This window comes from Populus alba, chromosome 2 (assembly GCF_005239225.2).
Source record: "Populus alba chromosome 2, ASM523922v2, whole genome shotgun sequence".
NCBI classification, from domain to species: domain Eukaryota; kingdom Viridiplantae; phylum Streptophyta; class Magnoliopsida; order Malpighiales; family Salicaceae; genus Populus; species Populus alba.
In genome coordinates this window covers 13,718,736-13,745,272 of record NC_133285.1, presented here as the reverse complement: position 1 = coordinate 13,745,272, position 26,537 = coordinate 13,718,736, and the positions used below count along the sequence as shown (strand labels likewise).

At 35.1% G+C, this 26,537-nt stretch overlaps 3 protein-coding genes across 7 annotated transcripts; all 3 read left to right on the top strand.

Annotated features, from left to right (window-relative positions):
* Positions 1-1,126: 1,126 nt before the first annotated feature.
* Positions 1,127-5,234, top strand: LOC118056208 (probable methyltransferase PMT28). The gene is given in 9 exon segments (XM_035068358.2): positions 1,127-1,591; positions 1,593-2,264; positions 2,364-2,513; positions 2,625-2,895; positions 3,030-3,122; positions 3,615-3,789; positions 3,961-4,203; positions 4,379-4,573; positions 4,896-5,234. Coding segments are annotated over 9 exon segments (2,214 nt in total). The 5' UTR covers positions 1,127-1,375; the 3' UTR covers positions 5,095-5,234.
* Positions 5,235-5,750: 516 nt separating this feature from the next.
* LOC118056209 (S-adenosyl-L-methionine-dependent tRNA 4-demethylwyosine synthase) lies at positions 5,751-11,269 on the top strand. 3 transcript variants are annotated; one of them, XM_035068360.2, is made up of 9 exons: positions 5,751-6,737; positions 6,846-6,961; positions 7,274-7,449; positions 8,099-8,289; positions 8,400-8,486; positions 8,839-8,996; positions 9,067-9,277; positions 9,365-9,513; positions 10,441-11,269. In XM_035068360.2, the coding sequence occupies exons 1-8, from the start codon at positions 5,907-5,909 to the stop codon at positions 9,503-9,505; spliced, it is 1,911 nt and encodes a 636-aa protein (XP_034924251.1). In that variant the 5' UTR covers positions 5,751-5,906; the 3' UTR covers positions 9,506-9,513; positions 10,441-11,269. The 3 variants fall into 3 exon arrangements, with proteins under 3 accessions (XP_034924251.1, XP_034924253.1, XP_034924250.1); XM_035068362.2 differs by having other exon boundaries at positions 10,433-11,269; XM_035068359.2 differs by lacking the exon at positions 10,441-11,269 and having other exon boundaries at positions 9,365-9,881.
* Positions 11,270-22,776: 11,507 nt separating this feature from the next.
* Positions 22,777-26,502, top strand: LOC118056204 (uncharacterized protein At1g01500). 3 transcript variants are annotated; one of them, XM_035068355.2, is made up of 3 exons: positions 22,777-22,854; positions 23,425-24,204; positions 25,992-26,502. In XM_035068355.2, exons 2-3 carry the CDS (start codon positions 23,497-23,499, stop codon positions 26,223-26,225), a joined length of 942 nt encoding a protein of 313 aa, XP_034924246.1. In that variant the 5' UTR covers positions 22,777-22,854; positions 23,425-23,496; the 3' UTR covers positions 26,226-26,502. The 3 variants fall into 3 exon arrangements, with proteins under 3 accessions (XP_034924246.1, XP_034924243.1, XP_034924245.1); XM_035068352.2 differs by lacking the exon at positions 22,777-22,854 and adding an exon at positions 22,861-23,005; XM_035068354.2 differs by lacking the exon at positions 22,777-22,854 and adding an exon at positions 23,013-23,222.
* Positions 26,503-26,537: the final 35 nt, after the last annotated feature.

Genomic DNA, 26,537 nt, shown 5'->3' with positions numbered 1-26,537 from the left:
AAGTATAATAGTAATTATTTTTTTAAATAATTTTTTGTGTTAAAATGATTGTTAATGTTGTTTTTTTATTTTTTAAAATTTATTTTTTAACATCAACATATCTAAACGATTCAAAACATATAAATTGTATTAAATTTTAATTAAAAAAAAATTAATTTTATGAAAAATATGATTTGTACCCGTTCCCAAACACCCTCCAAAACATTGTCTCCATGTGCCGTCCATCACATATGCTAGTTTGGGCTTTTGGGTTGCGTTTGTTAGTTAGTGCGTTTACAACCAGGCAGCAGCCAATAAGGAAAAAGTCAGAGTAGCAGGTGAGATAGCTGGCTGGTAGAGTTTCCTTTGACACCGCCTCTGCTTTTTTTTTACAGATATACTTATCCATCTGATTCTGACCTTAACACATGCTAACTGATTCTCCGAGGAGGCTCTGCCCCTCTCCATACGTTGTCTTCCCCATTTTTATTGGTAGTTCTTCCTTGCTATTAACGGCATTGTCTCCCTCAATATACTAATTTTTAGTTTTATTGTACAGAGTTTGCTTTTGGACACCAATTCAAACCATAGTTTTTAAATTCCACTCAAAGGATGATATCAGGTTTTAACCGAGTCAGGTTTAAATTAATTAAATCATTGAATTAATCTGGATTTGTAATCCAATTAATTGAGTTTTTTTCTTTTTATATTTTAAAACTTTAATTCAAACTCTTACAAATTTATTAATTTCAAGAAACTGATTTAATGAATAAGGAGTTGTGTTTTTATTTATTTATTTATTTATAGGGTTTAAATTTTAAAATTAATAGTTTTTAAATGTAATGCATTATTAAAATTATTTTAAAAATTAAATAAGCAAACTTTTTATTAGATATTTTTTTTTATAAATAATAAGAGTTAAAATCCATGTTTTTATACCATATGATTTGTTCATAACTAGTTTGAATTGGTTTTTAAATTGAATTGAATAATAGCTTATATGTCCGTTTTAATATTTTGAAAAAAATAAAATTATATTATTTTAAATTAATTTGTTGAAATAAATAAATCCTTATAATAGATAAATCTAGTTAAACCTCATCATTAACTCTTTACTAAGCTATCTATCCACTTCAAACTTGCTTAGTTTAGAAGATTAATCATTTTTTTAATTTTTCTTTCATTTTCAACTTGTTATGACTAATCATCTAATTTTAGAATTTTGATCCTCTTTACAAATCCAATCCCCACAGATTCGACGCCGTGACATCTACTGGGAATAGACCCCTCTTTTTAGTCCTTCAATTTTTTTCCCTTTTCATGCCTCGCTATTAGATTTTCTTCTGTACTTCACAGGCCATAGCAGCTGCTAGCTAGCTACAGGGGCAGTGCAGAGATGACCATAGCTAGGCTTGCTCGTCAGGCAAAAAGGCCACATGGGTTTTGTGTAAAGATGACGGCAGTGGCAATAATGGGGTTTTGCTTTATATTTGTTTGGTCTATGTTTTCTTCTTCTTCAACCTCAGCAACCACTCAAAGGGAGAGCTTTGATGATATTGCTGAACCAGTTGCGGGAAACACCAGGGTAAGCAGACCTCATACTCAGTCTAGAGAGAGAGAGAGAGAGAGAGAAACATGAACCAAGTAGAGTAAATAAGAAGCAAAATGGTGAATCTGATTTGGATTTGAAGAAAGATGAGAAAAAGATTAACGGGTCTGTTTCTTTGGTTGTTAATGAGCATGAATCTAGGAGAAAGGATAGAAAGGAAGAAGCTTCACTTGAGAGAAAAGAGAAAGATGATGGTACTAAGAAGTTGCCTAATGAGGGGGAGAAAGATAATCAAGGGCAAGAGGAATCAGGGGATGAAGAATCAGAAAAGGAAGAGGAGGAAGGTGAAGTGGTGGATGGTAAGAAAGAGGCGAATGATGGTGAAAATACTGAAGGGAATGGTGATATTCAAGGAGATGGTGATTTGATTCAAAATGCTGATCAAGAATCTGTGGAGGAAGTGGAACATGAGAGTGCTGGATCGAAAAGCACAGGGAAGAAGAGGAAAATAAAGGGTCCTGTGTTTGATCCAAACGCACATTACAGTTGGAGGTTATGTAGCACAAGAAGCAAGCATAATTATATGCCTTGCATTGACATTGAGAGTGGCACTGGAAGGTTGCAAAGTTATAGGCATACTGAGAGAAGTTGCCCGAAAACACCTCCAATGTGTCTCGTTCCACTCCCTCATGAGGGGTATGGAACCCCGGTCCATTGGCCTGAAAGCCAATTGAAGGTATATGCACGGGTTCTGTTTCCTCTTTGAATTTTAGTCACCGGAAAGGTAAGGTCTGCTTGATGTTCTCATGTGCTTGTTTCTGTTATTTGTTTGCAGGTATTGTATAGTAATGTGGCACATCCAAAACTTGCTGCATTTATTAAGAAAAATAGTTGGCTGGTGCAGTCTGGAGAATATCTTATCTTTCCTCAAAACCAGTCTGAATTCAAGGGTGGAGTTCAGCATTACCTCGACTCCATTGAAGAGGTGAGATTTTTTTTTTTTTTTTTTTCTGTCTGCAGCTCAGTAGCACCAGTACGCATGTCTCTTAAATTGCAACTAGCCAGCTAATCTCTATTATGGATTTGGTTTTGATAGATGGTGCCTGACATTGAGTGGGGAAAGAATATTCGTGTAGTCTTGGATATTGGATGTACAGATTCAAGCTTCGCAGCATCTCTTCTTGATAAGGAGGTGTTAACATTATCACTTGGGCTGAAGGATGATCTAGTTGACCTTGCTCAGGTTGCCCTCGAGCGGGGTTTTCCTACAATAGTCAGCCCTTTTGGGAGTAGAAGGCTTCATTTCCCTAGTGGTGTTTTTGATGCTATTCACTGTAGTGGGTGCAGCATTCCTTGGCATTCCAATGGTTTGCAATTTCTTTTCCCTTTTTTTTTACTTATTGCATTATTTTCCTTTCTTTAACCTTGATTTCTTTTTTCCTGTTTCCCCTCTCCTCTTTTAATTTTGCTGTTAATATCATGGTGCTTTTCCAATTTTCAGGGGGCAAACTTCTCCTTGAGATGAATAGGATTTTAAGACCTGGCGGATACTTTATTTTGTCGACTAAACATGACAATATTGAAGAGGAAGAAGGTTTGATCCCATATGCTTTCAAAACTTTTCTTTGTCTACCATGATGCGGAGCAAATCAAACTGCCAAAGAAGTTTGATACTTTTATTTGTATCATCTCTCTAGTCAATGAGTTTATTGAGGTATATTTTACTTTTGGGGCATCAAACAGGTGAACTGGTCTACTTAGTATCTTAAGGTATATTTTCCACATAGGCAGTTGATGTAGCATGTGCAGAAATGTATCAAAAAAAGGCAGCGACCATTGCAGATTCAGAAACTTTATCAACCTATTTTTTCTACTTAGAACTTCCAAAATTGAGTTGGGTTTTTGGTTAGACTTCAGGATGCAGTCAAACCACAGTGGCTTGCTTTCTGTTACCTGGAAAAGCAGTCATTTGCCCATATTTTCTTACATTGTTTTATTGTCACATGTGTGAAACATTTATTCTGTTGCGCGCTGCATTAGCCATTGAAGCTTATTTACTTCCATCATACAATTCTTTTCTTTCCAGCTATGACCACATTGACAGCATCTGTCTGTTGGAACGTTCTGGCTCATAAAACTGATGAAGTGGGTGAAGTGGGTGTCAAAATATATCAAAAGCCCGAGTCAAATGATATATATGGGTTGAGGAGACGGAAAAATCCACCTCTGTGCAAGGAAAATGAAAATCCAGATGCAGCCTGGTAAGCCTAGGCTATTTTGTTTTGATGATGTATCTTCATGTTTTAGCATGACTGTAATATCAATATTCATGTTCCGTCAGTGGATGAAACTTCAGTTAAGCACTGGTTTCCAGTCCCATGTTATCAAACTCCAGTGCCTTTTAACTTGGTGACTGCAACTTCTTTTGTCAGGTATGTTCCTATGAAGACTTGCTTACACCCTGTTCCATCTGCAATCGAACAACACGGGACAGAGTGGCCTGAGGAATGGCCTAAGAGGCTTGAAACTTATCCTGACTGGATGAACAATAAAGAAAAACTGGTTGCTGATACCAGCCACTGGAAAGCTATTGTTGAGAAGTCTTATCTCACGGGAATGGGAATTGACTGGTCAAATATCCGGAACATTATGGACATGAAAGCCATCAATGGAGGGTATGCTAACTGAACAATTTCAATTTCTTTTTGAAAGTTGCAGTCTCTTGTTTAAACAATTCACGAGGTGATGTGGTTAAAGCCCTTACATAAATTCTACCAGAACTTTTTACTTGTGTAAACAGTTTAAAACTTTTTATTAAAAAGTTGCACTAATCTTCATCTGGAAATTCAGATTTGCTGCTGCTCTTGCACAACACAAGGTATGGGTGATGAATGTGGTTCTCGTCCATGCACCAGACACACTTCCTATCATATACGAACGCGGGCTAATTGGTGTCTATCATGACTGGTGCGAGTCCTTTGGCACATATCCAAGATCATATGATCTCTTACACGCGGATCATCTATTTTCACGGCTCAAGAACAGGTCCAAATTACTTCTCCAGTTCTGCCTTGTCCATACCTACCACCTAATCGTTATTCTTTGCACATAGAACTTTGCTGTGCTCTTATCACTCATAGAGCCCACCTCACCAGGTTACTGAACTAGCAGTTTGTTGCTTAGGTGTTCAGTGCAACATGCCAACATGATTTCTCTAGTGTTTCTAGCAAGCGAGTCCAAGGGCCTTTAGTTCAGGAATCTATCCCATTTGAACCATGAAGTTTGTTTCTTTGTATGCATCAGAATGCTGTGTTTAGTTAGAGAATATAGTTTTGATCACTCATCCAAATGTTAAATGTAACTTCAGGTGCAAACAGCCTGCATCGATCGTTGTCGAGATGGATCGTTTGCTACGACCAGGCGGCTGGGCAGTTATACGAGATAAGGTTGAGATACTAGATCCACTAGAGGGAATACTGAGAAGTTTGCATTGGGAGATTCGCATGACATATGCTCAGGATAAAGAGGGCATACTGTGTGCACAAAAAACCATGTGGCGCCCTTAAAACTCACCTCATGAATATGTACAGTGAGTGGTTGCGAGATGAAAGTAAAATAGATGGAAGGCAAATTTTTTTTAGCTTCTGCCTTCGACACTGAATGTTCATTAACACTGAAATATATGCTCAATCACTCATTTTTACCACTTGCTAATTTACCTTTTACATTGGCTTTCGTGACATATATTCAATCTGCACTTTTTCTCTATTTTTCCCATTATTTTTGTATCCGTCGTAATGGTGTGGAAGGAAGGTTTGACTTCTTCAAGTTGTTTTCAAGAACAGCTGTGTTGAGCTCTCTGTAATTTTAATCATGGTCCAGTTGTATTTTCTTTCTTTTATCGAAGTCCATATGCAGTGATGGTTAGATTTTATGTGGAGAGAAAGAGGAAGCCAAGCTTCATATCCGGTGGACAGGGGTGGAACTACATTCATGGGGGCGTGGCGCAGCCCCAATTTTTGAAACATTTTACATTTGAGTCCTTAGACTTAAAATTATTTCAAAATTGTTTTAAAGACTGAATAATTCTTTTGTTATATCTATTTTTTCAACGCTAATCAGACACAATGGTTTGATCCAAAGATAATTTCATGAGCAAAAGGCCTGGGCCCATTAAGGCTGACGAAATATGGGTCATAACTCATAACGGAGTCAGCCCGTCATCTCTGCTTGAAAAAACGGCCGTCGTCTTCTTCCTCTTCTCCAGTCTTTACCTCCCAAACTGTGACTTCAAATCAAACAATGAAAAGGAAAAACACTAGCGCCACTCTCTCTTCAACAATCCCTCACTTCCCCTAAAAGTAAGTAAATAACCATCATGTCCCTAACCTCCACTCCCGCTCGCTTTACTCTCCTTGCTCTCCTCTCCGCCACCACAATCTATTGCTTCTACAAATCTCGCCGCCTCAAAAAAATCTCCCTAAACCCTAACCCTAACAAACCCAAACTCTTCTTCATCTCCCAAACTGGCACTTCCAAAACCCTAGCTCATCGTCTCCACAATCTCCTAGCCTCAAACAATCTCCATTTTGACCTCATCGACCCTCAGAATTACGAGCCTGAGGATCTCTTCAAAGAAAAACTGGTCATAATCATCGCTTCCACTTGGGAAGATGGTAAACCACCTCAAAATGCCAAATTCTTCGCGAATTGGCTTGCCGAAAGCGCTGACGACTTCCGTGTCGGTTCGTTGATGCTCTCGGAATGTAAGTTCGCGGTTTTCGGTGTTGGAAGTAGAGCTTATGGCGAGACATTTAATGCTGTGGCTAAAGATTTTTCGCGGCGGTTGAGGGATTTGGGAGCGAAGGAGGTTGTGGGAGTTGGGGAGGGTGATGTGGATGGTGGTGAATTGGATGGGGTTTTTGAGGAGTGGAGTGGGAGATTAGCTAAGGTTTTGAAAGGAGAGAGTGTGGAGAATGGAGAGGATTGTGGAAATGGAGTGGTTGTTATTGATGAGAGCGATGACGATGAGGACGATGGTGGGGTGGAGTCGGACATTGTTGATCTTGAAGATATTGCGGGTAAAGGGCCGTCAAGGAGGTCACTTGTCGTGGCTCAAAGTAATGGGAAATTAAATGGAGAGAATGGGAAATTGGATGGTAAAAAAGAAATGGTGACTCCGGTGATCAGAGCAAGCTTAGAAAAGCAGGTATAAAATCAAACAATATTTCTAGTAATGAATTCTTCACACAGCCGTGTATTTGCGTAGTGTGAAATTTTTGGTTTCCTAATTTCAGTTTCGGTATTGAATTTGCAGGGATACAAAATCATTGGTTCGCATAGTGGTGTTAAGATTTGTAGATGGACCAAATCACAACTTAGAGGGCGAGGAGGATGCTACAAGCACTCTTTTTATGGAATCGAAAGTCATAGGTGATTGATTTATTATTGTTTTATGTATGTTTTATTCTCCGTTTTGTGATTTGTATGCCCTTGTTTGGGTTTTGAATTGTTGAACTTCTTTCTTTATAAGAGATTGGAAAAATGATTGATATCATTTGATTGAATAGTTGACCATATTCTACCGGTAAACATTTGTTTGCTGTGGTCCAAGTGTCATATGCTCATATAGATTTTTCCCAGTCATCTTTAGTTTGTAAAGTTGAATTTATAGTATGGTTTATATTTCTTGGTTATAATTTTTGCCTTCTCTGGGAGTCGTGATTTTTAAACTTGAATGAGCAGGTGCATGGAGGCAACTCCTAGTTTGGCATGCGCCAACAAATGTGTTTTCTGTTGGAGACATCACACAAATCCAGTAGGAAAGAGTTGGCAGTGGAAAATGGATGATCCTCTGGAGATTGTGAATTCTGCCATTGATCTGCATACAAAGATGATTAAGCAAATGAAAGGAGTTCCTGGTAATCTTTGTCCTCGTGTCACTGTTGTTGGGGAAGGTCCTTTAGAATTATGAGCTGTTGCATGTGTATGTTCATGCAGTAGATATGCATTCTGCTCCTAATGCGAGATGATAAGTCATAAAACTATCATGCTGTCATGACATGATGTTGCCCAATCTGAGTCACTCATGGCATTTAATGGGGGCAACCACCTGACCCTATTATACTCAGGCCTATATTGGGATTCATCCTTGAACGCAATTAGTTAGCCCAGGTCAGAAGTTTGGGGGTGAGAACTCTAGTAGATTTATATGATTTCACTAGCCTATAGCAGAGGGGTTTCCGTGTTTGAGGGGTGTGGTGAGGCAATACTTTTGGATGTGTACATAACCCTGAATCATTTACTTAAGTCTAGAAGTTCCTGGACGTGAGTATCTTTGCATGATTTTTAATAAATAATTTCTATTTTGAAACCTCAAGTTTCCAATTGCTTGAAGAACATAAGTTATCCTATTGACGAATTGATCTTTCTTATGGAAAGTGCTTTGAACTATGATATACTTTTTGTAGAATTATAATTTGGGGATGAAGTTTATTATTTTTTCAAACCTTTTCCTTTCCGCTATACTGGATCATCCACTGCATTTACTAGCACATTGTATTCCTGCAGGTGTTACTCTTGAGCGATTGAATGAAGGTCTCTCTCCCAGGCATTGTGCTTTATCACTTGTTGGTGAACCTATTATGTATCCAGAGATTAATACACTAGTGGATGAGTTGCACCGAAGGCAGATATCCACATTTCTAGTAACAAATGCACAGTTCCCTGACAAGATTCAAATGCTGAAGCCTGTAACCCAGGTATGAAGGCTCCTCCTTTTTAGCTCTCTGTTGAAGTAGAATCTGGTGTCTAAAGATTCATGTACTCTTGCTGATGGAACAAAACTATTTGATATAATTGATGCATGCAGTTATATGTCAGTGTAGATGCTGCAACAAAGGAAAGCCTGAAGGCAATTGATAGACCACTTTTTGGTGATTTTTGGGAGCGATTCATTGTAAGTTCCTTTCTAGCCAAACAATCCGTTGCTTTGTAATCTAAGCCTTGTCCATGATGAATGGATTGGAGATCTTTATGTGTGCATTATAGCCTCTTTTTTTCTTGTGCCTACATGGAGAGCTAAATGCTCTCTATTGTTTTTGAGGGCCTAAATTTTCTTTGCCTTTACCTAATAATGTTTTTTGGCTTTTCACTGGCATTGATGCATGTTTTGGAACCCATCAGATCATGGGTCCCCTCTCCTGTATCCTATGGACAAGATGTATGATCATGCGACAGTATTCATGCTAGCACTGCAATTTTTTACTAATTTGTCATGCTTGTTGTAATGTATGGCAATTCCTTTGCAGGATTCTTTGAAATCCCTTAAGGAGAAGCAACAACGGACTGTTTATCGTCTGACACTGGTTAAAGGATGGAACACAGAGGATTTAGATGCTTATTTTAACCTCTTTAGCACCGGACAGCCTGATTTCATTGAAATCAAAGGCGTTACCTACTGTGGATCGTAAGCTGTTTGACCTATCCTGTTTTGCGCTTAGCAATGCTGTGATTAATAATCTTGTTTTCCCATACAGGTCCGCCACATCAAAGTTGACGATGGAGAATGTGCCTTGGCATTCTGATGTGAAAGCTTTCTCAGAGGCCTTGGCTCTTAAAAGCAAAGGGGAATATGAGGTTGCTTGTGAGCATGTCCACTCATGTTGTGTCCTTTTGGCAAAAACTGAGAAGTTCAAAGTTGATGGCCAATGGTTCACTTGGATAGATTATGACAAGTTCCATGATCTGGTTGTTAACAGCACCAATAACATTCTTTTGGAAGTACTTTTCAATAATTAAGACTCGCTAACCAATTATTTTCTCATGAAAATGCAGGTTGCTTCTGGTAAACCTTTCGATAGCAAGGACTACATGGCTGCCACACCATCTTGGGCTGTTTATGGAGCTGAAGAAGGTGGATTTGATCCGGATCAATCTCGGTATAGGAAAGAGCGACATCATAAGACCAACCACTGATCAACCAGGTTAGAGATCAGAATCAGCATTGAAATAAAAAATTCAGACACATAAAATGATTGCCTAAAACGTTGAATGAAATTACTGTCATGCTATTGTGTCTGCGATGATATGATGTGTTTCGTTACCCAAAATTGATCTTTTGTCGTTAATTATTAGGCGATGGTGTTTTGTACACTTGTAAAACAGTTTTGCATTCCCTGGCTATAGATAGGGAAAAGGTGAGAGTCTATTACACATGTATCTAAAGTTTTGTTTTTTAGAAGGAGAAGGCTGAGTTATGGCAAAGCAATAGATATAGAGAGATTCTCTACTTCCTCAATTTTAAACATCTTCACCAATTCCATTGAAAAAGTTGCATCATACGTTTGTTTTTCACCCTCCTGTGCTCGTGGTTTTACTTTATGTTTGTTGAAGTGGGCACCAACACCAGTCGCGAGTTGTTTCTTCTTACATTTACACTGCCTTAGTGCACTCACCCGTCACCGCACTCACCATCCACCTGACATTACATCGCTGTCATGCATGGGGAAATTTTGACTTGAAGACGACTGTGCATGCACGTTGAAGAATTTCGTGACTCTTAAGTTGGGCGCTTCCTCGTATCTACTAAAGCATTTTTGTTTTCGACATTTTCCTTGCATTCTGCCACCAAAAATGCTCGCCTCTATTTTTACCTTGTTCATGGCTTCTCCGCCCCGTTAGAGTCAGTGATGGAGAAAGAAAGATTTTAGATATATCATTGCCTGCATTTGTAGGAAGTGGTTCCTAACCACGTGAAGTTCAATAACATGATTTTATTACCCAACTATCCTCCTGTCAAAAACTAATTTAATCTAAAAATTTAATTTAATAAATTGTGAGGTAAGATTTTAAAATAAAATTCATATTATTCTCTAATACTTTTCGTTATAATTTTCATGAAAGAAATCTAGCCCCCCCTCCTGCCTGGTGAAGGAGAGGCCTGCCTGCCGTAAAGGCAACCTGCACAAGAGAGCTGCCTCTGTTGGATGTGCTCACATTGTTAACGAGGAGCCACCGCGGTGGACCGCTGTCCCTTGTGTGCTGCCTTGATGTATAATTCTCACCGCGCCTTTCGCAAAGAATTTAAGTACATGACTGATATTTTAAGTAATATAAGGGTCTTATTTGCATGATTTACTGAGAATTAGCCTTATATTTTCATTGATGCAAGAGCCGATACATTAGTTATCTAGAGTCGTCGACTAGCTGATCATTAAAAGAAGGCATGTCGTTTCGAAAAGAAAAGAAAATCAAATGAGGTTTTATCCAAGATTAGATAGGAACATGAGGTCATGGGTTGATTGGCTTAGCTGGCCTAATGATGTTAATTTCCACTTGATTCAATTTAAAAAATCCAGCGTCGGTCAAGTATTGAGCTGGCCGGTGGATCTGCGGGACCGAGCCAGTTTCAATGAGAAGAGGCACTGTGATTAACAAGCAGCCCCCAATCAAACAGTAGCTCTTCTAGATTTTTCAGGTGGGACAACAACCTGCAGGCTTTGGCCCTCTGGTTCATACGGACTGGTCCCAGCGCGTCTCAAGTCACCGTCCTATCTCTGACTTATAAGAAGGCATCTCCTCCCTTTTCTTCCTCTCTTTACACACACATGATTCTGTTTTTTTTTTTTTTTCTTCGTACTTGGTTCTTACAGCCCTCAAATTAGATTTCCAATAATGTAAGGATTTGGTTGCTAAACCTTTTTCTTTCTTTTTTTAATTACATCCCAGGATTTCAATATCCGTAATTGATATTTGGTTTTCGAAACAACATTACGATGGTTGTTAGATTATTTAAGACATTTAGACGAAGTATTTTAATGAATTGGTGGCATGATTGAGATAAAATAAAATAAAAACCAAGATTTTCTTTTATTAATTTGAAGTGATTCAGTTGAAAATGGGTGAAGAGGACAAGAAATCTGTACTCAAGTTGTCCTATATATAACAGGAGTAAGTCTTTCTGGTTGTCCTGTTCCTTGTGCCTGAATTTGCAGCCCCTTCTCTTCTTGTGTTTTTATTTTCTTTTGATCTTGTCGCATAAGGCCATGACTAACAGCTACTGTCTTCTGCTACACTCGAAACGTTCCCGTATTTCTCTCCTCCTCCACCGCGCACCTATATATTGACCATCGATGCCAGTGATTAGTTTTCTACGCGGCTTTGCTGGGGTTCATAGCTGTATAATAATTTTTTTGTTTTTAGAAATTACAATAATGATTATTTTTAAAAATATTTTTTATTTAAAAATATATTAAAATAATTTTTTTATTTTTAAAAAATTTATTTTTAATATAACAGATCAAAATTGTTCAAAATCATAAAATAATAACTTGAAACAAAATATTTTAAAAATTCTTAAAAAACAAACATACTTGCACTTCAGTTAGGAATGCGGGTTAGAATAAAAATGCAACTATATTTCTAAATAAATTCTTGATTTTGACTAGAAAAAAACCAATACTTTAGTCTAGTATGATCCAAGTTGGGTTGTTAGTTGAAAAAAGCCTTAATTTTCTTTCACATCTCATACATTTCACAAGAAAATGAAAGGAATATTTTTCATCCATCATGGAAACCACCTTAAAATAAACATGAATGATATGCAAAATCCTCTCAATGAAATAAGATTTTATTAGAATATTTTTATATATTTTTATCAAAAAATACCGGATTAAGAAAAACAAATAGGAATAACTATGATAGCTTGACTAACCCAAGAAAACATGTACAAAATATGCACAGTAGCTTGGAGTTAGTCATCCAAGATCGTGACTCAATGTGCAAGATACTCCCTGAAATCTTTAGAGTGTTTGTGCATGTTTGGTATAGCAATTTAGAACTAACTCTATTGAATGGTTTAGTGATCTCTGTGCCAAGTTAGTGGTACACTGTAACACTAGTATACCTGTCAATAAATGCTCTACAAAACTTTTTAGTGTTACCTAACAAGAGGAAAGGTCTACATGGGTATATTTGAGAAGATTTAATGGGGAGACGCTCAAGATAAAAGAATTGTTTGAGACAATAGCTTTGGAAGCCTTGATAGGAGGAGTAAAAGAACATTTCATTCGGAAAAAAACTTCATATCTTGCAAGATAAAAGTTTGTCCAAAGTAAAACATTCATGAAAAATCACATACAAATTAAAAAGACTAGTTTGTTCCGACAAAGACCTCTTTGTTTTTACAAGAACAACCAGTATGAATGACCTTCCGAGTAAAATAATTATTTGAAACAAATATTTTAGTGTCACCTCCAAGAATATATAATCTTTGATAATATATAATCTTTGATAAGGATATAAGTTTTTCAAATATAAATAACTTTTTATTAGAAAATAAATTTTTTAAATATAAATAATTTATTCAAAATGACTTTTTTATTTTCTTGATGTGAAGACTAAAGGCACCACAAAACTTGAAGGTGCAACTCTTCAGAAAATAAACCTTATCTGTAATACATGCTGCCCCGCTCTCCAAGTTTTCCAAATCGGTTTTGAAACCCAATCTTACAAATATAAAATATGGATGGTGGGTATTTATAATATGATTAGAGGGGCGAGGGCGTGACGAACACGCGCTGCCTTAAACGAGTTGACACCCCTTTGGATACGTGATTATTGAATAGTTCGAGGGTCTCGTCTCTTCGTAATAGCTGAGGCAACCCAACGAAAATAAGAGGGCTCTTATTGCTTTCAACACCGTCCACGGTGGGATTATATCAATCGGCACCGTTCAATAATCACTTTGCTCCTGCTGCTACCTAATGAGAAAAGCTATAAAAGTTTCCTGACTACGGTTGTGCCTTTTAAAAATACTTCATTTAAAAAAAAAAAAAAAAAAACATCACATTGATTATGTTTTTTGAAATTTCGATTTGTTAATAGTAAAAAAATAAAAAGATTAGTTTAATATAATTCTAAAAATCAACACTCCTAGAAAATAGGTTATAATGATGAGATGAGTAGATAGTCACCCAAGCTAAGTAGATTAGGAGTATCTTATAATGGAAAGAAATGAAGGACGGTGGGTCATGAAAAATAAGCTAGAATGCTTGAACCTGATCATAATAATTCATCATCAATCAAGCATCTCATCACAAATGGACGATGATCAGTTGATAGGAACAACATATCAAAGCAGATGACGAGCCCTTTATACCTTTTTGTTCCATGAATTCAGGAGAGAGAGTAAACGAATCGAGATAATCAAGAAGCTTCAACAGGAATAAGAGCAGCTTAATTAAGAATCCTAACAGCAAAAGTTCACCCCTCTTCCTTCTTGTTCTTTTTTTGTTTTAATTTCTTAATCACAAGATGAAGCAATAAAGGGCTATTAATTATGTACCATCGCTAGCTAGCTAGCAACCTACCTGTTCAGCTGCTCTTTCTTGGTTGGCTTTTTCTCCTCCTGCTTCTCCTTGGAGGCTCCTTCCCTTCAGATTTTCCCTCTTCCTTCTTTTTGCCTCTCGTAGAAGACGATGGTCCCTCTGCTTCTACCTGTTGTTGTTGTTGTTGTGCTCCTTCTTCTTCTTGGCTAGTTTTAATCTTCTTTGATTGACTCCCAATACCTTGTTCATGAGTTGCCTCTGCTCCTTCTCCTGTGGATTCTTCTTTTTCCACTGCGCTTTCACTCTTTTCAATAATCTTGCGTGGTCTACCTCTCTTTCTAGGAGTTTGAGGCTGTTGCTGAGTCGACTCAGGATCTCCCGTGGATGAAGCTTCTGCTATTGCCACTGAAAGCTCCTTTGTTTTCTGAGGCTTCTTGTTCTTACCCATCAAACTGATAACCTTTCTCTATCAATACTAATATTTTCCAATCTGAACAACAACACCCCTCCCTGCCCCAGATTTTTCTCTTAACGCCAGAAGAAATCAAACCACCATCCAGCTCTAGTCAACCAAGCTTCAATACATGATATATCCCTGTCTCTGTGCTCTCTCTCTCTCTCTCTCTCTCTGAAAGATCAGCTGGACTGATATCTTTCACCAATATCCAGATTCTGGAAGACAATCAATACCATCTCTCTCTCTCTCTCTCTCTCTCTCTCTCTCGCTCTCTCTATTAAATAAGGAGACTAAACTAAGAGCTAGTAGCCAGTAGTAGCTGGCTAACTAGCTAGCCAGTGAAAGTCATCTTTCCTCCTCTTTTGTTTTGTCAAATAGTAGTATCCACATCCCTCTCGCTCTATATTTATGGATAGGTATATATATGTAAGCTATTCTTTTGTTGCAGAAGAAAAGACAAGGTGGAGGAGATGGGTTCGAAAGGGGTAGTGGCGCTATATAGAGCGAGATGCAAGCAATGGGAACCTGCCTATTAAGGAGATGACTAAGACTAACCATTACCACCAACCATGGTTTAGGGTTACGCGTACAAAAGACCACCTAGAGCTTCTTTTATAGTATCTGTAAACAAGAGAAACGGAAAAGGCATGGGGGATTTTCTTTATATATTTTCTTTATATATATATTACGTGGGTTAGATTAATCATATTAGATTTTCTGTTTGTGGTTCTACTCCTACAGTACTGTATGACTCGGACAGAGAGACTCAGTGTCTCTGTCTGACGACCACTTGTGTTCTTCGCGAGTTTCGCGTCTTTGAGCCTTCGAGAATTGAGATGCTGCTTCTCTGCCGTTTCTATTCCCTTTAATTTATCAGCCATTTGAACGGGCTAACTGGTTAGATTCTTAGCCCAATACGGTGTTGTTTTACATTACAATTCAATAGAATTTTTTAAGTTTTAAATTATTTTAATATATTGATGTAAAAATTAAATTTTAAAAAATAAAAAAATATATTTTCATTGTATTTCTAAAATTATCGAGTCAAAAAAGCCACTTAATTTATTTTTTACATTTATTAATATACATAATGGTTGATTAATTTTATCTACCTCGTACATCAAATTTTCAGTTAAGAGTAAGCACGTATTTACAATAATGAATCACAAAAGTATTTAACAAGTTATCAGAAAAGTAATGGTTAAATTGTTTTTATCTACACATCATTTGAGGAAAAAAGGAGGAATTAATTATCTATCTATGCTAAAAATTGTCATCATCTAATACTAGGGTGTTTGCTTGGTGTATCAATCTAGCTTTCTATATATACCTTTTATCCTGAAATTTATCTTAGCAACGGAAAGACAAACCTCAAGATTGTCAGGAGGAAATCGCACAATACTTCATGTAAATTCAGCCAAAACACCAAAAAGGGTGTTCATACACGCCAAGGTAGATGATTTTTCAAATTTTAATTTCTCATCCTCTATCGACCTACCTAGAAGATAGACCTTAATTTTATGGGTCCTCAGCATAAACTTGATCCATTTTGAGGATGTTGTCAAAAATCTGGATTGATGTCCACATCTCCCTTCGCTTGTACTACACGATGTTGAAACTTACATGTAATTGTGTGTGTATGCTATAATTGCTATACAGTGTTCATGATTATTGTAATGGTTGTTTTTTAAGTATTTTTTTTATTTGAAAATGTTTTAGAATAAATTTTTTATTTTTTAAAATTTATTTTTTATATTACCACATGATTTAAAATTATAAAAAAAAAATCAAAACTTATTAAAAAAAAATTGAACATAAAAGGAAAGAAGAAAAAAAAGCCACAAGGGTTGCTTCACGTGTGTGTAAACTACATCCTATTCATTCCTTTTAATTCATAGTATAATCACAAATTCACAAAACTAGGTTGCTTAATTAATTTATTTACATGAACATTAATCCCACGAAGTAAGTCATCGGGTTTATTCTAAATAGCTGTCACACTCAATGTTATCAAAATCATAAGCTATCTTGTAAAATTATATAATTTTACGAGTTAACATGTATATAACATTGGATTAAAATCGGATTAAAAACTCGAAATCTAGTCAAACTCAGTAAAACTAAACCAATTTCACAAGAATGATCAAAGTTAAAAAATTTGTTGACTGAGTCACTCCATAAGTCCTAGTCCTTGAGTCCGCCGACAATCCACCCATAGTCCCGACCCCTAGTTTTCCCTTTGCTCAAATCTCAAATTCTCAACCCCATTGTCTTGCATGCATTTCAAAGCTGCCACCACTGCTAAAAACTAAGAGATCGTGAGAAAGAGATGGAGTCGAAGAGGAGAGTTGTAAACCCTTGTTTATAATTTTTCTAGGTTATTAAAATATAAAAAATTTCATCCATAGTAAAATGGGTTAAATTAAATTAAAAAAAGTCTAAATCAAGATAAAAATGGTGAAATTAATTAAATGAAAAGTAAACTTAGTGCTAAATTGTTAAAAAAAAAAATTATAGGACAAAATAAATACACAAAGACCAAGAGGAGTCAATATTCAAATAACAAAAGATTATGGGTTATGTACAAATGATAAAATGACCCCTAGAGTTTAGAGGATTGATGTATATGTTTTTATAAAAGGGTTAAATAAAAAAAATTTAGATTTTTCTTACATAAAAATGATTTACTAATTAATTTAGCGCTATTAAGTACAACACTAAATCCAACCATCGGATCAAATTAAATATTTACGAGAGCCTTCTTTATACATAGTTTCATATACAATTAAAATCTTAGAGCGATCAGAGTTCGGTAAGGGTTAAATAATATAGACAATTAGACTGAAAAATAGCATGGAAATCATTAATGGCATTTTTGTAAATATGTTTGCACAGCTGGAAAATTCCAGCAGCTCTCTTCTTCATTAAACCACGGCTGGACAGAAAAATGGGAGGAAAAAAAGAGAGAAAAGAGAGCTTGGGAGAGATAAAGAGAGAAAGGCAATGTAATTTAAATTACATTGTTATTTTTAAAAGTGTAACTTATTAAATTATTTTAAATGTTTGTTTGGAAATGTGTAACAATATATATTTTTAAAATATAAAAAGATAAATTTTCTTGAAGAATTTGTTTGAGAACGTGGATTTTTAAAAAAAGCATAATGAATTTAATTGTATTATTATTTTATTATTTTTTCAATTATACTAATTTACAAAATATTTTTACCGAATATGATATTTAAAAAAAAAAATTAAACTCAATTTTCTCTACCTCGAGTTCCTAGTGGTAAAACCTTAAGTGCATGCATTTAATTGGTTTGACTCTTGCCTGTGGTCAACATTTTTGTAAAGCCGGCGACGACTTATCTTTATGTGGGTCCCACAAGAACGTTATGGATGGATTGATTGATTGACGTAATTTCTACGTGGGCCCGATTTCCATCGTGGCCATTCAATCCTAATTTAAATCCCAGAAACATTTTCTTCCTTCCCCGCATGAATCCTGTGATTAGAATGCCACGTGGATCGATGCTGGTATGGGCTGTACAAAAAACCTGCTCTACCTCAAGTGAAGTTAAGTTAGTCGATATTGTGTACGGTCAAGCTAAGAGGCAAGTCAATCCCCACGAGGCAAAAGGAGATGGGTGTACAACCTATGTTCGTCATCATGCATCACCTCATCAGCGTTGGATCACAAATGACGTCGTTTCGAACGCGTTCTTCAAAAATTGGGCCGCTAACCGTTAAACCTACTTGAAAATATTGGGCTTGTTCTGTTTCAACTCGAATGGAATGTTCATACCACACTAGGTAAGCCCCCCTTTTTTTTTTTTTTTTTTGGGTAATGAACAAAGGACCGAGCCCGTGCTAAGATAATAAAATATAAAGATTTTGATTTGACTTTTCGTTATTAAATTCGATATGATTTAGTCAGTCAAATCATAATTTAACCATTTAACCCCAGTTAAATTATGATTTGACTTACTAAACCATATCAATTTTAATAAAAAAAGTTAAAATTTTAAAATATTATATGAGAATTAATTCTATTAAATCCAATGACTTTATAAGTCAACTCACAACTCCATCTAACTTAAAAAATTCAAATTAATGTTATTTTAATTTATAAAAAATAAAATTAAAATGAATTGTTTTGATTAACCTGAAATAATTTATCCAATTGCAACTTAAATTATTTACCAGTTAAGATGAATCATTCAAATCGTTGATTTGAATTCTAATGGTTAGGGTTTCATTTGAAGTTATATTTTGTTAATATGGCATTTATTTTCCTATACAAGAAAATGCAAGCCATTGATTTCAAAATGAATGGTTTAAATTTATCTGATATATCATGCTGTCCTTCACTTAAAAGAAGTCATAGTCAAACAAGGCTACCGACCATTTCAAGTAACAATCAGGGATGAAATACCACAGGAAGGGTTTTCATAACTCATCAAGCCAACTCCATGCATTTCCGGTTGATAGTTGATACAATTATATATTATTATCATGTTTATTTTTGTGTTTTAAATATATTATTAAAAAAATACTTTTATTTTTATTTTTATTTTTAAATAATATTTTTAGTGTTTTTAGATTATTTTGATATAAAAAATAAATTAAAAAATATTATCTCAATATATTTTCAAGTAAAAATCACTTTGAAAAATAATTATTATTATAATATCAAGCGAGCTCTTAATATGTGCATTTGACATTGCAGTGTATGATATTTTTATGAAAATACATTAAAAAATATATATATTTTTTAAAAAAATTTATGTTATTCTTAAGATTGACATATTAAGACTATAAAGAAACATAAATTAATGTGTTTCTAAGATGAAAAAACAATTTAAAACATGGATTGAACCGCAAAAACAAATACACCTTTAAAAATCCATGTTATATCCAATATTTTCCTTAAATGGCTGTAATTTCTTAAATGACGATAAAAATTTATTGGTGGCTAGAATGACATGTTTGTTTTTTAAGTTTTAAAAATATTTTTTTGATATTTTTAAGTAAAAATCAATTTAAAAAACAATCATTACCCCCTTTAAAAAACTAAATAAAAAAACCCTAAAACCTCGAACCTCCAGAAAGCTCAACCAACCAAATGCTTATCCCTAATTCAATTATCATGGACATTGATTATTGCTTTATTGATCAAGCGTGGCTCCGAATGCGAAGAACATTGTGGATAACAAAAAGGTCCACATGAAGACTCGACAGAAAATTCATCAAGAAGTCCCACCATGCACGCTCATTCGATATTACCCCAATTATTATTTTCTTTCTTTAAAAAAAAACAAAAACGGACTCCTTCCACACAGCCCACAGAGTCTTTCAGGTTCATTTGTCGAGGCAAAGCACTCGACCAATCTTCTCTCCACTGCTTTTGCTTGTTTTGCATAAACAACTTGAGCAAAACACTCAACCACTGCTTTTGCTTTCTTTCCACATGTTTTGTTTGTTTGTTTATTTTAAAAATATTTTTAAAAAAAATTATTTTTTTATTTTTTATTTTAAATTAATATTTTTGATCATTTTAATGCACTAATGTCAAAAATAATTTTTAAAAAATAAAAAATAAATTATTTTGATACACTTTCAAGCAAAAAAACACTTTAAAAAACAACCAAAACCACACTCTCAAATACTCATCAACATATAGCTCGATTCGAATGGATAGACTCGTAAACCTGACTTAAAATCGAGTTTTTTTATATATAAAATTGTTTATAAAAAAAACATATTTTATATAAAAATTAATAAATTCAAATTGATTTAATTCATAAATTAATGGGAACAACTCAAACTTTAAACCAAGTCAAATCCAGAACTACGAAACAAGATCATGGATGGATCAGCGCCCATGGTATTCTTGAACATTAAATTATCACTGATTTTAGCTTTTTTTTTGTCTTTTTAATACTCAAGGAACTACTTACTGGTGGCAAAGGACAAAGTGTTCTTGCTTTTCTTCTTTCCCATTTACGGAACCTTTCTGGTCAACTGCCTGGATTAGGTATTACTTTACATAAAGTGTTGTAGTGATTGATTTGTATATAATAATCCAATGGAGCTGATATCTTCCTTTTATTTTTATTAATTAAAGGAAACCTTGCCCATAAATTCACGGGCCAAGAAGCTCTATTAAGTTGAGATTTTGCGATCAAATGGGCCTTTCTCCACTTAGGCCCATTAAAACACAGATCCTCTAACGAACACATAACCCATCAGCCCTTCTGTGGGAGAACTTGTGCTCGTAATCCATCCACTTAACCACTACATTCGCCGTGACGAACACCTTAAGGGAATTAAGTTCATGATAAAAAAAAAAAATAAACACTTGTGAATTATAAAATTACTAGTGGTGGTTTGATGTATTATCTTAATGTGAGTGAAAACATGGAATAAATGAATTTAGAAAAACCTTGCTAAATGAATTTGTGTTGTTCATAACCAATTAATGTTTCGATGAGAATGTTAGAAATGTGATTGTACCCGTGTTTCTTAAAAAAAATTAATTATTTTATATATTTTGATTCGTTCATTTTAAAAATAATTTTTTTGAAAAATGAAAAACATCATTTTGATATATTTCGGTACGAAAAGTAAAAAACAGCAACCACATTCTCAAACATTTATCTAAGCATAATTTATATGATATAATAAGAAATAAACAATGTATGAAAACAAAAAAACAAGATAACATCATCTTTAATATATAATTATTAATTAATTAATTGCTGTGCAGCTATGTTCCTGATATGAACATACGTAGTTAATATTTAAATGGAAAGAATAAAAAGAGGTTATTATTACTGAAAGAAATGAATTTTAAATAATCAGCACATTGGTCAAGAAAATATAATACATGTCTCAACTTTTTTTTATTCAATTTTAACCCCTAAGAATAATTTCTGGCCCTGTCCCTGCTTAGACGAGGGCTCTATCAATTTCTACTGTAAAAGGAAAGGTCACATGAAGCACATCGCTCCATCGACGCTTTTATAAATAAATAAATAAATAAATAACAAATCAGTTTCTCAGATTATATACACCACTCACTGATTATAAACACTGTAAGAGGCTAGAGATTTCCTATGAAAAGTATAGGTGATAGGTGGGGGTTTTTTCAAGCCACGAATTGTGCTGAGAGTAATCAAAAGCTTAAAGATTAAAGCTTGAATGGCGATTTGGAGGAGTAGATGGGTCTGTCACAGTGTCGTTTTTGTGGTCTCCTATAATATTTAAGTGGCTGCTTTTTAATAGAGGGTTTTCTTGGTAATGATTTCTTTCCTTTTTGTTTTTTTGTTTCCTTTCTTGTGGCTCAGTGTTGTTGCAGAGTGTCAACAGAAAGAGAGACCCTTTTTGGCTGGTAGTATGACTTTTATTTTATTTAAAAAAAAAAAGAAACTCAGTTATGTACTCTATATTCTTAATATTTTTATTATGAATTAAAACAGTATTTATCTGGGAGAAATTAATTGGTTATTGTAATAAATTGTGAATGGTTTGTTTTTTTTTTATTTTTTTCATAGTGTGCATAACATATTTTGGGTTATTGAGTTGTTCGTTGTTAATGCATGTGTAGCGAGTTGTCATTCTCATGATTTGTTTGGTGTGAAGGCGCTAGTAGTTAGATACAGGTTTTACTTGTGATGTACTTGATTACAAGATTGTTCTTGGGAGAATGATGGCCTAGTGCAGTTGGATGGGATTTTGATTGATTTTGTGATAGTAATTTCTTTATTGTTTCTCTTCATTTTAGGCAAATATAAGTGCTCTATCACTTCTAAGTGTGTTGAGTAGTTTATTTTAATTATTTCTTTTGGACTTTGCTTGATTCAAAGATTGTGAATGGATTTTGCTTTTGAGATTGATTGGGGCAATCGTGCTTTTTTTTTTTTTTTTATGTATTGGTTTATAAAATATTTAATTAATAATTTATTTTTTCTTTTAAAGAGTCGCACAGAGTTTATATAGTTTAATAACAACAATTATTTTGTTTGTTGGCTATTTTCTAAGGGGTATGGTTGTTTGGGTTGAGTGAGTTTGTTTTGTTTTTTATGATTTTAATTAAATAATTTTTATAGCTTTGGATTATTTTAATATGATGATATTAAAAATAAAAAAATTATTTTAATGTATTTTTAAATAAAAAATAATCTCTACTATAATTTTGAACATGCTTGGTTGCCAATTCCAAGTAATGTGGATTTGATAAGCATCAACAAGATTCTATTTTAGTGGGTCTAGCAAGCATGATTTAACATGTATTGTTTATCCATTGCTTAAAAATTTTATAATTAGATTTTTATATAAAATTTAAAATATTTTAAGTTTGTTGTTTTAATGTTACTTCATGTCTAAAAGTCAAATCGTGAACAAAATTATTGATTATATGTTAAAAAAAATATATATTTTTAATTATTTTACAATTAAAAACAGCACGTATTTTAAAAATAGCCCGCGGCGACCTCTCTAGTTATTTACTAAAAGCCGGCTGCATAGTCCTGTTTTGTTGGGTATGCATAATTATCTTCCTTTTTTTTTTATTTTGGAAATTTATGTTTTCTTCTTGGAAGATGATAGTTACTGCTGCTTGATTTGGAATTGAAAAGATAAGAGAAGTCCCTTTTTTTGTTTACTCGGGAGTGAATTCCTTCTATTCTGCTGGTGGGCATTTCTTTCTGCTTAGAACAAATTTTTGATGTCTGATTTTTTTTTTTGCCCCTTTAATTTTTGGTATTGGAATATACATTATATTGAGGGAAGATGATCAGTGAGTCAAAAAGAGAACAGTTGTGTGTGGAATATATGCTTGTTTGTGCCGGTTATGATTTTTTCTACTCTGTTTTCCTTATTTCTTGGGTTTCAGTTTCCTGAATATCAGGTCTCTCTCTTCTATTCTATTTGCAAGGATATGAGTCTTGACTATTTTGGGTTTCTGGGTTTTACTTTTTGTGTACCAAGTTTTTCTTTCTTCAGATGATTTGCTGTTTTTTTTTTAATCTAAATAAATAGTAAATCTCTGTTTGATTTTTGAACAGTTCTTCTCTGGATATTTGATTTAAACTTGTATGGCTCTTCTCTAGATGTTTCCAGCCCAATCCAATCCAAATTGAAAGGTTTCGGTGTGTGAGGATTAAGCTTCTGGATCATCAATCATGGAGGGTCCTTATGAAGCATCCAGCAATGGGGAAGCAGCAAAATCCAATCTTCAAATCATTAGATACTCACCATTCAAACCCTGCACCAAATTCTTATCACCTTGGTTTGATCTGAGAGTCTTTTATGTCAGGATCAGTAATTTTCAGGTCGATGATTCGACCCCGCAGTTCCTCACTCTCAACCATATTCCTCTAAGTCCTGATACTCTATTGGAAATTAATGGTTCTCGAACTAGTATGTATTCTGATGGTGTTGCTTCGCTTCTTAGGAGAGATCGAGTGGATAGAAAATCAGAAGAAGCTACATTTGTTAGCACAGACAGTATCCGAAGTACTGGGAGTTTGGAATTTGAGGTATTTGATGGAAAGGATCTTGTTCTATCCGGGGTCTTGGAAATGTCCAGTAGTAATGGTTTCACTGGGGAATCAAAAAGCAGTGTAAAACGGTGGAGGATGAACTGTGACTCCCATATAACCATTGGCACTGGCTTCTTAAAAGGAAAATACAATGATGGCCCGGAGTTACCACGACCAACCATTGAGGTTTATGTTACAGGCTCCTTCTCAGGGACACCTATCATATTAACCAAGACTTTGCAGCTCACTTACCGCAAGAAGCACAATAGGAAGGGCATGTTGGACTCAATTCCTGAGTATGAGACAGCTGAATCCACAAAAACTGCATCACCAGACCATGATTTGCAGGTAAGGACAATATTTTGATTTTTAAATTTCAATTTGGTGGAATATACACGTGCATGTATGATTTTTGATATTGCACTCAGACGGTGCATTAATATATTTTCATGTTTGAAGGAGCATATTCTTTGCAGTTTGGTTAGTTATTTTTTAATTTGATATGAATCATGTGATTCAAAACTTAAGAAATGGAGAGAATTTTGTGTTGAATTCCCTTTTTGGTATGGCCCCAAATGTGCTTCCTATCTTGGAACATGTTTTTGGTTGTTGTAAAGGTCCCATTCTTGATGTTTTGGACTAGGAAGCTGTATCTCATCCTAGATGTGGCATGGGTATGGGCAGGGCACACTTTCCAAGCGATGAGATAGTGCTCCTTGTCCCTCTTTTTTTGTTGCATTGTTTTCAATATCCTTCCTCTGAAATCCTGATGTGCATGGACTCATGCTTAAGCCGCATGGATGTTGGTGCCTACATGTGGAGCTACCTACCCTTGGGCCATTTCTGGGAATTTCGTTGTTCTTTCTCTTTCTGTAACTGAACTAAATGGTGGGTTGTTATTACTTAACAGGGTTCACTGCAATCTGGGTTCAAAAGCTACTTGCAGCAAGCTAGTTGAATCATTGTGGTGATGAGAACATTTTGTCTTTGGATTACAATTAAATCCTAAACACTAAATTTCGACTTCAACACATGATAAGGATTGTGCATGTGATACTTGGCAGCACAAATTTGTCTCAGTTGCCAATCTTTTCAATGTGCAAGATCTCATGTCTGACAATCTTCTTGTTATCTGGGACCATTTTTTGTTTCCTTCAATCAACTTGAGCTGTTACATTGCATGGTGTAGCAATGCATTCTAGATAACTTGTTACTTTCCGTTTTCTTTAATTTTTTTATGGTGTTAATTATATGCATCTGGAGCTACTAGAGAAAGGGATACCTGGAAGAGTTCATGTAAAGTTGATTTTCATTTTCATATAAATTTGGCATCTCTCCACGGGGCCAGGGAGGGTAATGAACTTTGGCCTCAAAAAATGGCGAGATTATCTCTTGCATATCTTGGCACACTCGTTTCCGTAAAGCACATAAAAAATTAACAAAAGGATTTTGTGCTCTATAACTTTAGGAGCGTGTCCTGAAGTTCACATGAATGTTTCTTTGAACACATTATCATGCACTTGCTACAGGTATTTCAAAAAGTTTAAATGATACAGGGAATCTGCTGCTATTCTGCAAAGGCTTGGTGTCATTAGCGATTTGTTTACTAGCTGAATTTGATCCCACTAATTGTTCTGTGATTGTTTTACTATAAATAATTAAAGCCTCGTTTTATCATTCAGTCAAGACTTATGCAAGGATTGTATTTACGTGTGCCTTTTTGAGGATTCTTTTGGGATGGGGCTATTGAAGGTTGGTGAGAGCCCCACCATACCATGATCACAAGCAATGATTACAATGTCTTCTTCTTCTTCTTCTTCTTGGAAATAGACCTATTATTTCTAGTTTAAGTGAGCCTGGTCTACACGGCATAGAATTCTCATAGAAAAATGTGAAATCTGACGGTAAAGGATTGATCATGTGAATTCTTATTGCTGAATTTGATGGTTCACCAGGGAATGCATTATATACTTATTTCTGTATTTGAGGTGAAGGTCTGCCCATCTTGTCGAACATGAACTTATTTAGTTCATTTCAGCTTTTAACCTTTAAACCTACTAGCTTTCTGGATGTTTTTTTCCCAAGAATGATGTGGTATTTACCTCACGCATCACTTTTCAATTCTTCATTTGCAGGTAGTTGACTACAGAAGTTACAAATTAGAAAATGAAGAAGATTATAGTAACATGTACTGGAGGAGAAATGAATACATGGACGTTGAAGATGGTGAACTTTCATGGTTTAATGCTGGTGTCAGGGTTGGTGTGGGGCTTGGGCTTGGCATTTGTCTTGGGATCGGTGTAGGAGTTGGTTTGCTGGTTCGCACTTACAAAGCAACAACGCATAACTTCAAAAGAGGGCTTGTGTGATTCATTTTCTCTGAGTTGCTATCCCTCATTCCCTCAACATCCAAATGCTGCTAACTTGACCATGTTCACAAGATGGCTCTTTTGACCGCAAGATTTTGACTCTGTGTAGCTAACAGTTTCCCACTCTGATGTGTCTGGTATTGTTTAGAGTGTATAACAGATAATTAGTTCCTGCAAAGGGGAAGGGATGACAGTCGATTACATTGATGTACGGTAATATACATGTGTAAGATTGTATGGCTTGTATTTCTATGTTAATAAAATCTGTTTTTGAGAAGCCAACTTAGCCAAAGGAACGCTGCGGATTCGTAG